This window comes from Typopeltis vanoorti, chromosome 2, assembly GCF_054136105.1.
Source record: "Typopeltis vanoorti isolate ZY-2024b chromosome 2, IOZ_Tvanoo_1.0, whole genome shotgun sequence".
Lineage (NCBI taxonomy): Eukaryota > Metazoa > Arthropoda > Arachnida > Uropygi > Thelyphonidae > Typopeltis > Typopeltis vanoorti.
This window is the reverse complement of record NC_143550.1, coordinates 61,382,114-61,400,301: the sequence shown is the minus strand read 5'-3', so window position 1 is coordinate 61,400,301 and position 18,188 is coordinate 61,382,114. Positions and strand designations below refer to the sequence as shown.

At 34.8% G+C, this 18,188-nt stretch overlaps 1 protein-coding gene across 4 annotated transcripts in view; it reads left to right on the top strand.

Annotated features, from left to right (window-relative positions):
* Positions 1-18,188, top strand: part of LOC150109078 (uncharacterized) — a 324,345-nt gene that overhangs the window by 281,619 nt on the left and 24,538 nt on the right. For all 4 annotated transcript variants that reach the window (XM_090411522.1, XM_090411531.1, XM_090411541.1 and 1 more), the window contains exon 12: positions 8,214-8,347. In XM_090411522.1, coding sequence (XP_090267648.1) covers positions 8,214-8,347 — 134 coding nt within the window. The remainder of the gene's footprint in view (positions 1-8,213; positions 8,348-18,188) is intronic.

The window sequence follows — 18,188 nt, the reverse complement described above, 5'->3', positions numbered from 1 at the left end:
ATATCCTCGTATGTTCTTTCTTTTGGTTATATCAGTTGCTTTAATATCATTTTTGTTCTAGATGTTTATCAGAACTTTCCAGACCCCCACATTGTATTCTCACAAACCCTGATAAAATTTTGGAACTTTTCTCATCTGGCTATAATATCAATGAATTAATACTATCTGTATAATTTGTAAATGAAACAAGAAGTGATACAATGGTAGTAGGAAATATGCAAGAGGAGTAGGATCAGGCATACAAGTGTCAGTTGTATTCTTAAGCAGACAAAGCCATCCTTCTCCATTTCAGGTTTATGATGGATTTTTCTTCTTCTAGAATTAATATTTACTCATCCCTCATGCATCTTTTCTACCACTGTTCTGTCACTTCATTTATATACAGTAGTATCTCGCTAATCCGAACCTCTTTAGTCCGAACCCTCCAGTAATCTGAACTGCGGTTTGAAAGAAAAAAAAAAGTTTTATTTATTACGTATTATTATTTTGTGTACTATTATTTTTATTTAATAATTATTATTTTAACTATTATTATTACAGTACAGTATTTATTTTTTCATACTGTCGATTGTATGGTTATATTGTAGGCCTATTTTGATTTATTGTGTGTTCACGTTTGCTTTTATATACTGTACAGTACGTACTGTATTGTCGTCATGAATCACCGCTGATGAGCATCATGGAATAAACTGTGGCCTTCTAGAATTTACAAAGATAACTACAGTGATATACAAAAAGCAGAAACTCAAAAAGCGCATAATTTAGTTAAAAATATAAATCCATATGTTGAAATTTCACAAACAGATGTTATGTAATGGATTACAGGTAGAACCGAAAGTGAAATCGAAATCAAATCAGATGCTTAAATTATAAATATGACGCTACAGAATGAATTAGCAGATGATGATGACAATAAAGAATTCAAAGGAAAAAAAAGTAAAACGTGAAGAGGCAGTTGACAGTTTTAATGTGTGTATAGAATGGGCTAAGCAGAATGATATGCCATTCCACAAAATTTAATTGCTAATACAGCTCCAAGAAGAAGCATTCGAAAAACGTTTAGCTTCCAAGAAGCAAAAGAAAATCAGTGACATTTTTTACAAAGAAATAAAAAAAAAAAAAAATTTTTTTTTTGTGTGTTATTTTGTGAAACTTTTTTTTTTTCCGTGTTGTGTACAAGAAAGTTCTATTTTTTATGCAAATTAAGTTATATACTGAACTATGCAATTTTATTAAATCAGAATCCTCAACAATACAGGTACATACAAACTAAATTTTTTACTAAAATAAACTTGTGTACTGTATTATTTTTTAAGTTTTATATTACAGTACAGTAGCATTTTTTCTATCAGTTAATTCATTTATTTACAGAATTGTACCATTAGAATCTGATTATTTTTGTCTTAAGCGCTAGTTATTGTTGCCTCTTGGGGGAAAAATTCACTAATCTGAATGAGCGCAGTTTTTATTAGTTCGGATTAGCGAGATACCACTTTATTTTGTTTTGTTTTTTTTCCCATCCCATACAAAGGGTTCTAAACCTGTAGTACATTCAGTACTATGGATGGGCTTAAGGATTTTATCACATATCATGTTTTATTTATTTTTTGTATTTTTTTATTTTATTTGTGTGTACATAGTCCAAAAACTGTTCTAGAAATCAAACATGGGACTTTTTTCAAGCTGCTTCAGGCCTCCATTAAGTAGGGCAGTGATCTCACACCAAGCGATAAAATTCATCTTCCACCTAAAGACAATTACAAATATCCATGCCCACAGCCATTGAAAGTGAGTAGATGCCACTCAGCCATCCAAGCCACAGGTCTTTCTAAGCAGTTACTCCTGACATCTGAAATATCTTTATCTTCCCTTTCATGTCACATTTACCTTCTTTGATTTCTTTTACAGTATCTTCCATTTCTGTTTTTCCAATATCCATCAAAACGCTTGCCACATTCCTGATATTTAACTTCTGTCTTCTTACCAAGTCTTCCCATGACTGTTGTTTAGCTACGGTGTACATTGCTTAGCTTTCTTACATTTTTCTCTATATTATCACATACTTACTAGGAATGTTAATTTGCTTTCTTTTCTAGATATGAGAGTCCTGAGAAAAGAAAAAAAAATAGAGGAGTGAACAGATGGTATTAGTGACAGAGTAATATTAAAACTGGAGATATTAGAAAGGCACCTGAAATTGTTAGTATTCAGGAATGTGTTAGCAGAGCTAATAGTTACTTAAACAAAATGGGATAGGAAAGATTTGCAAAACAGATATTTATTTGATGCCAGGTGGCAGAAAAAAGATTAAGGTGAACTGATGCAGTCTGAAGTGCTTTAGAACATTTTTTTTTAAACTTTTCTGACTACAACCCACAATAAAAAATACATTTTACTTCTCAACCCTGTATGCACACACAACTATACAACAAGGGAATTGAAGTTGTACAATACCAGACAACTTGCAGCAAAGTTGGGGAAAGTCCAAGCACTTTGCCATCTTCCAAAAATCATATATCTGATATTCATTGGTCCCTAACATATCAAAAAGCAGAGAAGTGCATGCAGCTTATCTTACCTTTTCCTTGAATTGCCCCAATGTTGCACCACCTCTAGGATCAGCTCTTTCCATTGAGCAGAAATGACACACACACACACAAAACTGAAACAAGAGTTTTTCCAAAACAATATGAATTCTCACTATAAAATTACAAATAAAAATGTAGCAGTTAATATCAAACATGAATTTTATCAACATTTAAATACACTTGGCAAGGGGGGGGGGGGCAGAATAAACTACAAAAACAAATTAAGAAATGTTTTATTTAATGCCATAGGTGTACTGCCATAAAATATAGAATGATTTATTTTTGTTCATAGTAATAAATTCAGTGAGTTTTGCTCACTACGCCTGTTCTTTTGCAAGAAGAATGAAAGTCCCTGTATAGTTATAAATATTACCTCCCCAACAGACACCATGCTCCAAATGCAAGAAAACAAGTAGGTTTGTTCTATCACTGAATACAGTTTTGGATGCAATTAGTCTGTGTACTATATGTAATGATAATTACTATAAATTGGAGATTTATATTATTTATATAATGATAAACAACTCCCCCACACAGACACTATACATTATTATTAAAAGAATGCCAACTTACAACCAAGATGTAATCAAAAACACTTACGTTTTCATAGCTTTAAAATTGCACCTGCTCAACGCAGAAGAGACATAATATACCACAAGTGAGTTTTCTCTCTTGAAGGGAAACAGAAGGTGTGATACTTCCCAGCATAAATGTGTTAAAGCTGTGAAATCTGAGATACAGTGATATTTTCTATTATCTATTTTAAAAAATGTTGCTAATGACCTGCTAAACTGATTTCACAGCCTACTAATGGGCCACAACCTGCAGTTTGAAAAAAAAAACACTGCGTTAGAAGAAGTTAACAGCAAGTCACTAATTGTATTTTGTACACCCATTGAGGGTGCATATCAGGAATTTGATTATGATAATGAATGATGATTGATGTCTGAAGAGAGTGGAGTGAATCTGGGAGAAAAAGATCATTAAAATCAACCTAATTGCTCTTATCTGTGCTATGTTGAGTATTTTTAGTAAATGTAAGGGCAACTCCCAAACTGTATTCACAGAAACTACTAAGTAATTATCTGAAAAAAATTTCATTTCCTCTATAAACATGTACATCTCTTACACACGGAGGCAGTTTCTGATTAGTAATCAACTAAGATAAGGGATGAAATTTTGAAGGTAGAATAGGGAATGAATATTTCCATACCATTTAGAATTATTTTACTGCAGACATTTAGATGAGAAGACTGAAACCAGTAATCTGACTTGGAAGACTTAGGCAAAGAATCACAGAGATCTTTCCACTGGGCATTCTTCTAAATGCCAGATATGTGGATGAGAGTTGTCTTGAGTGTTCATCTGTGGAAGGACATCAACTAAATGCTGTTGTAGTATACAACAATTAGTATAGTCTTTAGATATCTACTTGCTAGATCAGTGCAGTTAGAAAAGTGACATCCACTAGACTTATGAACATTAAAATCATCAAGAAAGATGGTCTTTTAACAATGGGGGAGGGTAAGAATGAAATGAATTTAATAAAGGACAGATTTTCCCTTACATGGTATATCAAAATTAATAAATGCATAAATGTCACATTTTGAGAATCAGAGTGTGAAATATAACTCAGCTTGTCCTAAAAAATTAGATGAGTCTTCTGGAAGAAGTTGATATTAGTTTTTTTTATGAAATGCAAGTGTTTTGTATATTGGAGATGGAAAAAAACATCATTGGGATTGGAACTAAGACCATGCATATTTGTTAAACATACCTGGAGTATTTTGGAAATTTGACTTTTTTTTTATCATAATCATTTATGACAAGTTAAAATTGTGAGGGATGAGAAATATTTAATGGATTCATCACTAAGCCATACATATGAAAAAGTTCACCCAGCTCCTCTGCAAATCATGCTACATAAACCACTGATTGAACTGAGAGGTACACTGATCTGAAATTAAGTATATGCTGAAGTCATTCAAGTGATGTAACTACTTGTAAGAATCCTTTCTTTTAGTGTTGCATGGTGAACGGCATTCATTTTAGAAATTCTGGACTTTACAACCGTGTTATAAATAACTTTTATTTTCCCGACGTTTCAACCTTCATATTAAGGTCATCATCTGAAGTATATACAAATATACAAGGACAAGCTGAGTTACATTTCACACAGTAAGCTAAAGAAACATGATTTGATCACTGGTTATTCTACTGGCATGACCTCTAGTGAAAAAAAAAATTCAGATAAAATTACGAATTAATTAATTATTTAGAAAATACATCAAAGCTAAATTCTATTTAAGATAACATGAGAGAAACATCTTTCTTATAGATAGTTTTCTTACAGTAATAATGATGTCCTGTTTTTAACATTACAATCGTTATATTAGATTTAGGATTCTGGATGATCTACAGTCAACTCTTAGAGAGAAAGGTTCCATGGGTAGAATATGTGCCTTCCATATGCTTGGGATTTTTTAGACCAGATTGGGGTGGTTGATAAGAATCTCACTGGCTTCCTTAAATTTGTGTTCATACCATGTTTTGGTGTGATATAAACACCAAACACTGGTGCTTTTCCAGTCAATTCTATGTAAAGTGTTCAGGGCATGATCAGAAAGGCCAGCTTCACCATAGTTATTATATTTAATGTGTCGTTTATGTTCCTTTTGTCTGATAAGACACCGTACATACATATTTGTTGCACCTGTAATCTACCATATATAGGGGAAACAGGACGCTCAATTCCTATCAGACAAAAGGAACATAAACAACACATTAAATATAATAATTATGGTGAAGCTGGCCTTCTGATCATGCCCTGAACACTTTAGAATTGACTGGAAAAGCACCAGTTGTTTACATCATACCAAAACATGGCATGAATGCAAATTTAAGGAAGCCTGTGAGATTCTTATCAACCACCCCAATCTGAACCATAATGATGGTCTAAAAATCCCAAGCATATGGAAGGCACATATTCTACCTGGAACCTTTCTCCCTAAGAGTTAACTATAAACAGGACTGTAGATAATCCAGAATCTTAAATCTAATATAACAATTGTAATGTTAAAAATAGGACATCATTGTTACTGTAAGAAAACTATATATAAGAAAGAATGTTTCTCTCATGTTATCTGAAATAGAATTTAGCTTTGATGTAGTTTCTAAATAATTAATTAATTCGTAATTTTATCTGAATTTTTTTTTTTTTTCACTAGAGGTTATGCCAGTAGAATAACTGGTGATCAAATCATTGTTTCGGTAGCTTACTTTGTGAAATGTAATTCAGCTTGTCCTTGTATATTTGTATATACTCCAGATGATGACCTTAATATGAAGGTCGAAACTTTGGGAAATTAAAATAGTTATTTATAACACACTTGTAAGGTGCTTGGTGTGAGATTGTTTGTGGAAGAGTACCCACAGAAGGTCCTCTTCCTAGCCTGAGACTCAAAATTTCATGTTTTTAATATCACTGTTGCACACAAATGATTGCAATATGAAGGTCGAAACTTTGGGAAATTAAAATAGTTATTTATAACACACTTGTAAGTGTGTTATAAATAACTATTTTATAACTATTTTAAAGTGAGGTTGTGCAAATTTGTGATTTGTACAGAGCCAGTAGCAGGTCAGATAATTTGTAAAACAAAGATGGTTTTACAAAACAAACTTGAGCTTCAGAAAAGATTGCATGTTATTTAACCTTTTCATAAATTCCAGTTTTGTGTATTTTCAGTGAACTTCTCTGACTTCACAGTGGTTGGTATAAGTAAACTTTATGAAAATGTTCATATAATTGTAATTCAGAGTTGATTTCTTCAGTTCTAAATTTAAGTTCAAATTAACTTGAGTTTAATACAGGTATTCAAATTGTAGAAATGCTGTATCTCTTCATGTTGATGCATGCACTTCACAACTAACTTATGGGAATGCAGTGTTCTCACTTTGTAAGTAACATGCAGTATAAAAAAAATAATAAAATAAAATAATAATAATAAAAAAAAAACTTATTAATTTCTTCCAGCAACCTTAGGTCTGCTTCTTTGTTAAAAATTGAAATTCCATAATACGCTAAGTGTTATGTCATTTAACTTATATGCTCTCAATTTAGCTACAAATTATAAGTACTGGAGAGATTGGTGAGAACTAGGATACAGAAATGGGTTGATAATAGCAATATTCTCTGATTGTCAGCATGGCTTTGTTAAAGGGTGACGTTTTTCGAAATTACTTGTGTACTCTAACAAAGTGACAAATGTCTTGGACATGGGAGATGCATATATAGTGATCTTCTTAGATTTTGCAAAAGCTTTCGATAGACTGCCACATGACAAGCTGTTAAATAAACTAAAAGGAATAGGACTGGATAACAGATTAGTAAGTTGGATATGTAAACAGCTCTCAGATATCAGAAACTTGTATGGGAGGGGGGGGTGCAGTGTCCTGAAGGGGGAGGATCACTAGTGGTGTATTGTAGGGGTCTGTATTGTGTCTATTGTTGTTCACTTTGTATATTAATGATATTGGGATAGGTTTACTGGTGATATGCAGTGATTCGCAGATGATACAAAATTGGGCAGAGTCAAGCAGATCTTATGGCTTTACAAGAGGATCTGAATAGACTATGAATGGGCAGGTAAGTGGAACAGTCAGTTCTGTGTTGCAAAGTATAAGGTTTTGAAATTTGGTAAGCAATGATAGGATGTAAAGTATACACTTGGTGGGGAAACTTTAAAGGAGGTAGAGGAGATGAAGAATCTGAGAGTGGGGGGGGGGGACAAGGACCTGAAATTCAGGGGGCCACATTGCACAAGTTGTAGTGTTGGATAGTGGTCTTTGGAACGTGAAGTATGAAGATAGAAGCCTCATGAATAGGAGAGGGGGATATAATCAGGGGTTGTTATCAGGTTGACATGTAGGAAATTTTTCATAGAATATGAGGGGACAGAACAAGAGGTCATTCATGGAAACTGTATAAGGAGGGTGTGAGGAGACGGTTCTTTGCATGGAAAGTAGTTGGTGATTGGAATGAATTGCCTGAGTATTTTGTGAATGTGTAGACACATTGAATCTGTTTAAGGCATGGTTGGATGAACTTTATGTGATAGGGTGTACCTCTCACAATGAGTCTGACTCCATGGAGGTCAGATGTTAATAATAGTTATAATGCTTATTTTCCAAGACAGAAAAGTTTCTAGGAGAAACAGCCCCATTAGCTCTGCCTGTTTTCAATGGGAGGGGTTTGATAGAAGCCTTTAAAAAAGGTCTGTACAATTTTTTTTGCATCAAGTGAAATTTGAGCCTCTTTCCTGAATAACTCAAATTATTCAGCCACGGAAGCTTATTTAATTTTTATCAGATTGATTATGGTTTGCTTATTTATCAGATTGATTCATGTTTGGAACAAGGATCACTTGGAGGATTTGTAGCAGTTCCTCCAGCTGATTCAAGAATTTGTAGTAGTAATAATATTAGTTAGTTACATCAGAAATATTAGTTTAATACAAATATCTAGAAATTAGTGTATTTTTCAGCTGCAGTTACATTAATGTATGGATTATCTATTATGAATATGTGTTTTTAATGCTTATTTTTTTAATTTATTTGTATTAGGATCTCAGTGTGTATCTAATAGTTCAATTGTATTAGTACCTGCAACATCACAACAAGTTATTTATAATATTAATTCATCATCAAATGCTCAAAAAATACCTTCCTCTGCTGAAACAAATGATTCAGAAATTCAGGTAAGATCAAGTTTTGTAGCTTAATAGCTCTGTAGCAGTATAGTATACTATTAATAAGATTATTTGGATTTTGAAGTGCTATTTTTTGTGATGCACATGCATGCTTGTTCACATGCTCATGCACACACACAATGCTCTGTGTGTGTGTGTGTGTGTGTGTGTGTGTGTGTGTGTGTGTGTGTGTGTGTGCGCGCGCGAGAGAGAGAGAGAGAGAGAGAGAGGATGAAGAATTTGAGCAGACTTTCTACCCTGATATCCTTACATATTACAATAAGTATGTAAATCTTGGAATGAATAATCTGTCCATTACTGGCAATGAGGATTGTGTAGTAATTAACAGGTAGTACTGTATAGTATGCCCACAGATTCGAGACCCTTCAACACTTCTGCGCATGTCAACAGGAGGAAAATCCATTCCGATAATAGGGTAATCAGTCCGTATTGTGAGCTGAGTTGTTTATTATTACATGCCGGAAAATTAACTTCTTTTATGATCATTGTAGTTAACTATGTTGCTTGTATAACAATTAGAAAATTTTACCTATAAAGCACGTGATTTCGCATGTTGGCGACCATTTCGTATGTCCTTAATTTCTTTCTCACCTGCAGCATGAATCGACTATTCTTGGCAAGACGCCAAGCAGAGATCTACAAACTGTGGGCGAACTATACTAGTACTGCCTTTAATTACCACATTAACCTGGGCTATTACTGATAACTGAGAGAAATATGAGGATCATGTAAACTTAGTCTTGTATAGGCAAGGTTTTTATCCTTGGGAACTTGGGTTGTTCTGTCCTACAAAACTAACATGCTATCCAGAGAATGCATTGTTAAACATATACAGTTGATCTTCACTGTAGCTAACTCTGTTCTAATCAACTACCAAAAAAGTTCCAAATAATGGTCCATAGGTACAATGCAATGCTAAAAAAAAATCACCACAACAGACTATTCACTATAACAAACCAATCCTGCAGTTCCTATGTGTTTGCTGTAGTGAGCATTGATTATATACTGATATCATAGCTTTGGTTTCTTTGGCTATAATTCCAATTAAATCAAATCACATAAAATTTGTACTTTTTTAAAACTACTTTGAACCATTTTAATCAAGATAAGAGCTTGCAAGACATATGCAGTCATCCCCTTTTGGCATAGTTCACTTTCTACAACAATATTATTTATAAATGTTTCATATCATTTATAATATTTATATAATATATGTACAAATCCTGAGATATTAGACATTGGGTGCTGCACTCTTCACACTTCGTTCCTACTGTTTTGTTTTTAAGTTCTGTCGTTTGAAATTACAGAGAAATGAATGAAATAATATAATATAATACAGGTGTCCCTTGCTTAACACAATGAAATTAATTGCAACAATCCCTTTATATATGCAGAAAGAATTTTAATTAACGCACCTTTAAATGTACCAAAAATTCACCAAATACGACATCATTGCTACAACCCATGGACATGGACGTCATTGCAACTTTCAAAGCCTATTTTCTTAAAAAGACATCCTCAAAGGTAGTAGAAACAACAACAGGAGAAAACGCAATTTGGCTCCAAGAATTTTAGAACAATTTTAACATTAAACACATAGTTGAAAACATTCATGACTCGTGGGAGCAAGTGTCTTCTAGCTGTATGAGAGCTGTTTGGAAAACCGTTTGCAGAATGCACTAATGACTTAGGTGGTTTTCAAAATCCTGTGAACAATGTGGTTGAAGAAATTGTTGCAATTGGTGAAGATTGGTTTAAATAAAATATAAATGGAATATGAAGATAAGGTTCCAAAGGGTATAATAATTAAAGAACTGGATGGAATATTTCAGTTTAGAATTGCTTAAGCTGCAAGTAATGGATGTGGATCCAGATGTTAATCGAAGAATGCTTGTTTGTGGACGTCTAGAGAGTCATTTTGCTTATTATTGTTCAACTTATGCTGATAGGAAAAAAACTAAAACTGTTCAAACGACTATTAACTTTTTTGGATAAAAAAATTGCGGTAACTAATGTAGGTACCAGTATTTATTAAACATTTACTTTGCATTCATTTTTTATCTTTCCTAAAAGAGTACCACATAAAACGAATTATTAATACAATAATTGATCGTGGATGAATTGTACTTTTTACTATTCATTATTATATTTGATTAATGCGGCTGTGATATACACAGTAACATCGAGGGATTAATTAACCTCGTTAATCGAGGGATATCTGTATAATATATATCTGCTGTCCAGCCAATACCTTTGGCTGTGGATTTGAATCTCGCCACAAGCATGGATGTTTGCAAGTCTGCCATGCAACCACTGTTTCATATTTGGTCTGTAAAGCAAGGTTTTGGATTATCTGACCTTTAATCCACTTAGGGTTCTAGTACTCATGTATGCCCAATCCTGTTTTTACATGGTATATACATTCCAAAGAATATTGTGTGAAAAAAAACATCAGGTATGTACTGTACATAGAAAATATTATTAAAAAAATATTAAAATATAAAAAATATTAGATGACCTCCACAACTTCAAAGAAACTTCAAAAATTAGTAACATTGTGTAAAAGAAACGCAAGGACCTGAAATTCAGGGGCCACATTGCACAAGTTGTAGCATTGGATAGTGTTCTTGGAGCAAATTTATCCATATTTTATTTAAAAAACATAAATCAATTTTTATTGTAGTATTTTAACAAAAAAACTCAATCTTTTAGAAATAAAAATTAAATTTCAAAAAGAAAAAATATTACAATTCAGGAACATAGGATTTGATTTGAAAATAGGATTTGATAATGATTTTTTTTATTCTGAGTCACTATGGTAGAAAGCACAGCCTATTGCGCTGAATTGGTGCAAAATAATTTTTGTCGAGGAAATGTTTTGTACATCACCTTCATCTGCATTCGTTGACAACAGATTTCCTTTTATATCAGAAACCTTTTGAGGCATTGTTTCATGTTTATTTTAACAGTAAATTTGGTAAGAGATAATTGTGATCCTAATGTAGTGAAACATACAAGATTTCAGATCTGATTGGAATTTAACAGCTCGTTAATCAGATTTTCCAATTTATTTGCCAATTGAAGGCTTTCAAGAATTAAATTAGCGGTTAGTGGTGATGGATCGTAGCTTTGTTTAAATTAAAACTTTTACTGACAGATGTGGAACCTTCACCTTTTGCAGGCTTGTCTAAGATTTCTGTTTTTGTTTCTAAAGAAATTGATTTTTGTTTCAGCTTCTTTTCACTTGTTTTATGTATTTCTGGCAGAAAATATTTTTAATTAGTTAAATGAATCATGTTATAAAAATTGTAACTTACCTTAATATATATAAAAAAAATTTCAAGTTTATTTTTTTGATTTAACTATAACAGCACTAGAAATCAATTAACACAACTTCAAAAATTGAAATATCTTATAAATTTTAATATTTGAATTTAGATGAACATCGTATAAAAATGTACTGTGAACATATGAAAATAACATTAAAAATAGTCATTTAAAAAGAATAAACTTAATTGAAAATTACTTAAAGAATTGCATATGTACTTAACAGGATACTTTATTTTTGTCAACCATGTTGGATGCATGGACCGAAAGTACGGAACCGCAAAAGGTTGAATGAGAGTCTAAGTGTGAAGCAGGGGTCAAGAGTTCGAAAATTAGAAAGATTGAATGATAGAGAGAATGTGATGTGAGATTCGAAAGTTGAATTGAGTTGGATGAGGCAAGAGATGGAATGGTTGCGGAATGAAATTGACCTTTTCAGGCATAAGGACCTCATATGAGGACATCATTTTTAACATATACAGGGCACAAATTTAGCAAAATTAATGAATTTATGGTAATACTGCAAGATTAAATGGTACTGTATCCTCATTATAATTTTTTTTATAAATAAATATAAAAATTCATGCATGAGAGGGTTAAGAAAATTCGGATGAAAACGATTAAAACAAATCACGTTGGTATGAAAGAGTTAACGAAAGATGAGTGAGTGGCATTGTATGGCAACTCCAGTATTAAAGGTGTTGCTGGATGCGAGGATGCACAAGGTATGTTTTCCAGGCAGTAAAATGAGTAGAGTGATTGAGACATTGGATATGAGGAGGGAGTGAGCAAAGGAGTTGATGGTTTTAATAGGTACGAATGACTTGACAGAAGACAAATAGCATGTTAGAATGGATATAGGGAGGCTGCTTAGATGGCTAAAAGAGAATAGTGTGACAGGAAGGGTAGTAAGCATGTTGCCTAGGTATGACTGTGATGAGATGAGGCAGAGAGCAAGGATTATGAATTATATGTTAGCTGAAATGTGTGAGGAGAAAGGAGTACAGTTTGTTAATGTGTAGAATGAGTTTGAAGGACGAAGTGAACTATATAAGAGAGACGGACTGCATTTGAGTGGTTATGGTGTAAGTCGCTTGGAGAGACTGCTGCTGGAAGGTAGAGAAGTGAGTACAGAGAATGAATCAGATCAAGTGGGAAGTGATGTGGAAGAACAGGAGAGATTGAAGATGTGGTTATGAATGAGGACGTGAGTAGCACGAGTATGGAAAATGAGAGAATGGGTGTGCAAGAGGAACATGGAAACAGGGAGGCTCAGGGTGGACAGAAGTACACAGCGTGAGAAAGGTGGATGCTCCAAGAGGATGTAAGAGCATGTGTAGACAGGAAAGGAATGGGATGACCTGGGATCAAGAAACAGTTGGAATTAAAGGGGGTTCTAAAATGAATAAGGAGAAAGGGAAATGGTTTGAGTTGGGCATGGAGAAATCGCATCAAATGAGTGGTATCAGTAGAACTAGCTGTAAATCCAAGAATGAGCTGTTGTGTTTGTATACAAATGCTAGAAGTGTAAGAAACAAGGCAGATGAAATGGTTGCACTAATTGAATCTGTTCACCCAAAAATTGTTGGAATAAGTGAGACATGGTTAGATGAGGACGACATTCTGACAAGAATAGAGATGGAAGGGTATGATGTGTTTCGTGAGGATAGAAGGGGTAAAAGGTGAGGGAGGGGGGTGTGCTATCAATGATAGAGAAAGAGTTATGTCCATATGAAGTAGAGGTGCAAGAGGGAAATAGTGCCAGTGGTTTTGAGGTAGTATGGTGTAATATAGAGGTGAATGGAATGAAATACTTGGTTGGATGTTGTTATAGACCAGGTAATGTCGATGGTAGTGATAATAAAATGTATGATCAAATTAGCCAAGCAAATAAGAAAAGAGTGATTATTATAGAACAATTTTAATTATGGCAATATAGACTGGAATGATGAGACAGCAACTGGAAGTAAAGAATTCGAGTTTTTGAGGGATAACTACCTCAGACAGTATGTAACAGAGGGCACATGAGGATTTGAGGGTCTTGGATTTGGTCATCTCATCAGAGGATGTATTTATAAATGAGGTGTCAAATCACCCACCAATTGGTGAGAGTGACCATGAGGTGATTACCTGGGTGGTTGCCAGCAGTCTGAGGACCTCTGTGAGAAAAGGGTATATGTGCAACTACAAGGGGGGGAGGGAATGATTATGAGGAGCTCAGGAGATAGCTTGTTGGTGTAGCATGGAATGGGGAGTTAGCTGGAAAAGATATCATTGCAGCTTGGGGGATTTTCAAAAACTATCTAGTAGATGCAATGTCTATATGTATTCCAAGGGTGAGAAGGTTAAATAAGGTAGGTGTGAAATGGATGAATGAAGAGATTAAGCATGCAGTACAGACAACAAGGGCATTATGGCGGCAGCATAAGAGAAGTGGAAATAACCAATTCCATGAGGATTACAAAGACCAGGCAAGGCAGGTGACTTGGTTGGTGAGGATGGCTAAAGTGAGGTATGAACAGCAGTTAGCTAATGAAGGCAAAAATAATCCTAAGGGGTTCTTTCGATATGTAGCCAGCAAAAGAAAGAATGATTATGGAAGGCTTCGATTAGGCCACACATGGACTATTGTGCCCAGATTTGGTCACTTGGTTTTCAGAAGGATGAAGAAGTGTTGGAAAGGGTCCAGAAACAAAACCACTGGAATGTAGAGTATGTGGAATGATTGAGAAGATGCAATTTGCAGAGTCTGGTGGACAGGAGGAAGAGGGGAGATATGATAGGGACCCCACAAATTAGTAAGGGATTGTTATAGGATCAGTGCTGGAGAGGTTCTATAGAAAATAGTGGGAGATCAGGGGAGAACTAGAGGTCATCCCTGGAAACTGTATAAAGAGGGCACGGTATGATGGAAACTGTATAAAGAGGGTGTGAGTAGGGTAGTGAGAAGCAAGTTTTTTAATGCAGAGTTGTGAATGATTGGAATGCCTTGCCTGAGAGTGTGGTGTCTGCAGAGAATTTGAGTTTGTTTAAAGCACGGTATGATGCGCTGTGTGTGTGTGTGTGTGTGTGTGTGTGTGTGTGTGTGTGTGTGTGTGTGTGTGTGTGTGTGTGTGTGTGTGTGTGTGTGTGTGTGTGTGTGTGTGATAAAAGGACCTCCCGGATCAGTCTTTGACTCCATAGAGTGTCTTGGGTAATAATAATGATAGTTTCAAAACTGTAAAAACAGGATTGGGTGTACTTTAGTTTCACAACATTTCATGGATGAAATTTAAATTAAGGAAAGGGGTGGGGTATTTCTTTCTCATTATTGGCTCCACAACTGCTGTGAAATGAGCTAGAATCTTCAAGGAATGTAACATCAAAATATTTCATGTGCAAATTTTGTTTGCTCACACTTGGAAAGAGAATTAAAGAATATGATTTCTTGACTAGTTTAATTTAATTTACAATCAAGTGCAAAAACTTTCAATTTCTATTCTACATCAAAACGTAGTATTAATAAAATAACCTTTGGTTATTGTCTATACTGCTACTGGATACGAGAGACTCAAGGTCGTAGTTCTTTCAGGACAAGTGTTATCTAGTGTAATCATGTTAATTCCCATTCGCTTGAACACAAGTTCAAGTTTGAATTTTTCTGATTGTTATGCAGATTACTTTGTAAATGAGAGCATATACGCAAATGCACAATGTACCCACACAGAGCTGTTTAAATTACCCAAATCCTGTCTAATATCATATTATTATTATACGAGTATCTCCATGGAGTCATTAGACTCATCACAGGAGACCCAAACTATCAAAACAATATCTATCATATCTCTTCTTGAATTTACAGATGAAGAACTCTCAATTGAGTCAGGCAGTACTCATTCACCACCCTCCATGCGAAAAACCTCGTTCTCACACCCTTGTTAACCACACTTTTCCTTAATTTCCAGGGATGACCTCTTGTTCTTCCATCACTATCACACAGCTGAAACATCCTCCCCTGCATCAATCTTATAAAAACCTTTTTTTAAACGTTTCTATCATATTCCCTCTTCTCTACCTATTAACCAACCTCTGCAATCCACAATCTATCAATGTAGGTAATCACTCTCCTCTGAACCCTTTCCACAACCTCCTCATCTCCAAGGAATCCAGGTGACCAGACCTGAGCACAGTAATCCAAATGTGGAAGTATCAACGCTTTATAAAGGGGAATAACAACCTCTTTAACTCTGGATGTTAGTGTGTTCCTCAATAACCAAGTAATCCTATGTGCAATCTTGAACACCTTAGCAATGTGTCCCCTGAACTTCATCTCCCTATCCACCAACACCCCTAAGTCCCTAGCCTCATCAGTCTCTTGGAGTACCATTCCATCAATGAAATAAATAGCTGGTAATCATTTAATCCCAAAATCATAACCATACACTTTTCCACATTGAACTGACATCCATTACCTTTTGTCCATTTTGCCAGCTTATTTAAATCATCCTGCAAACTCTCAACATCAGCTTGATTTTTTTATTGCACTACCCAACTTTGCATCATCAGCAAAACAACTGAATATCTCCCTTTAAGCCATTTTCTATATCATTTATGTACAAATTAAACAACAGTGGCCCAAGCACAGAGCCCTGAGGCACGCCACTGGTCACCTACCTCATCCAGGACTCGGCTCCTCCATACACCACCTTCTGGTATCTCTCCCTGAACCATTCTCCTATCCATATCACCAGTTTAGTATCCATCCCCCATTTGCTTCAATTTGCTCAACAGTATTCCAAGGGGTATCCTGTCAAAAGCCTTAGCAAAATCCAGAAGTACCACTGTGTAGCTATTTCTTTTGTCCAACTCAGATGTCATTCTATTATAAAAAGCTAATAAATTGATAAGGCAGGATCGACCTTTAACAAAACCATGTTGGCTCCTATAGAGTATCATATCCTGATTCACACATTCTTGAATTTTGTCTTTAACTAACTTTTCCAATACTTTTACCACCACTCCTGAGATGGTGATTGGTCTGTAATTAACTACCGCAGTTTTAGAGCCACCTTTATGCAAAGGAACTACTTTGCCTTCCTTCCACTCCCTAATGACCATAACAGAGTTCAAACTTAAGTTAAATAACCAAGTAAGAGGTGGTGACAATTCCTTTGCACAATCATGCAACAAACGAGCTGATATTCCATCTAAACCTACAGCAGTGTTTGCATTTAAACTTTGCAATATATTAAGTACCTCTGATTTCTTAACTTCAATTCTCACATTAGTTATTGCTACAGGTACAGAGATATCCTCACTTGGGTGATAGATTTTTGAAAAGTGATCACTCATTAACTATACTGTTACATCTGAATTGGTCAACTCAATACCATCAGCACCCACTAAGGTTATCCTTTCAAAGTCATTCTTCCTTTTACTTGCCACATAGCGGAAGAACTCTTTGGGATTACCCTTGATCACCTTGGCTAAGGTCTTCTCATAATCGGATTTAGCTTTTCTTACTATGTTGGTAACCTTCCTAGCTTGTGCCTTGCTCATGGGTGTACTGATCGCCTTTCTCCTTGTAAATTCTCCATAACATTTTCTTTTTTTGCAGATCAAGCTTGATACTACTACTACTCATCCATCTAACGCCTACCTTGTTTGTCTTCCTGACCATGGGGACACAATCGATATTGCCTTCCTGAGATACCCACTGATTTTATCCAGTAATGCACTTCTAACATCTTTTCCCTGCAATATGTTCTGCCGTGTTACTGCTGCAAGCTCACTCCAAAGCTTGTTATAATTACCTAACCATATATATATATATATATATATATATATATATATCCATACCTTCTTAAGAGAGAAATCCACAAATTTTGCAACCTCCCAAGTCAATACTACATGATCGCTCTCACCAATTGGAGGTAACGAGGACACCTTACTTATGCATATATCCTCTGAACCAATGACCAAGTCCAACACTCTCACACCACGTGTCCCTTCAGTTATGTGCTGTTTCAAGTAATTATCTCGTAGAAGATGTATGAATTCCATTTCCTTTTTGCCACGTGATATTTCCTCCTTCCAATTGATATCACCATAATTAAAATCCCCCATAATAATCACTAACTCTGCACTCATTGCACTAATTTGCTGGTGCATGAATTCAATATCACCTCCTGTACTCCCTGGTCTATAGCAGCAACCAACTGTATATTTGGTTGCGTTGGTCACTATTTCACACCAGACCGCCTCAAATGAACTATCATTCACATATCTATCATCTTGATATACTTTCTTTGGCTGCAACTCATCAGCTCACATGTATATGTATGTAATATGTATAATAAGTAATATGTAACAGCTAATAAGTAATACGTATTAACAATTCACTTAATTTATGGTGTGAAGCTTCTAACATAATTTTATACACCTGAAACTGAAAATCCTTTGTTATAAAAACGATAGTAAGCAATGTTTACACACACACACACACACACACACACACACACAC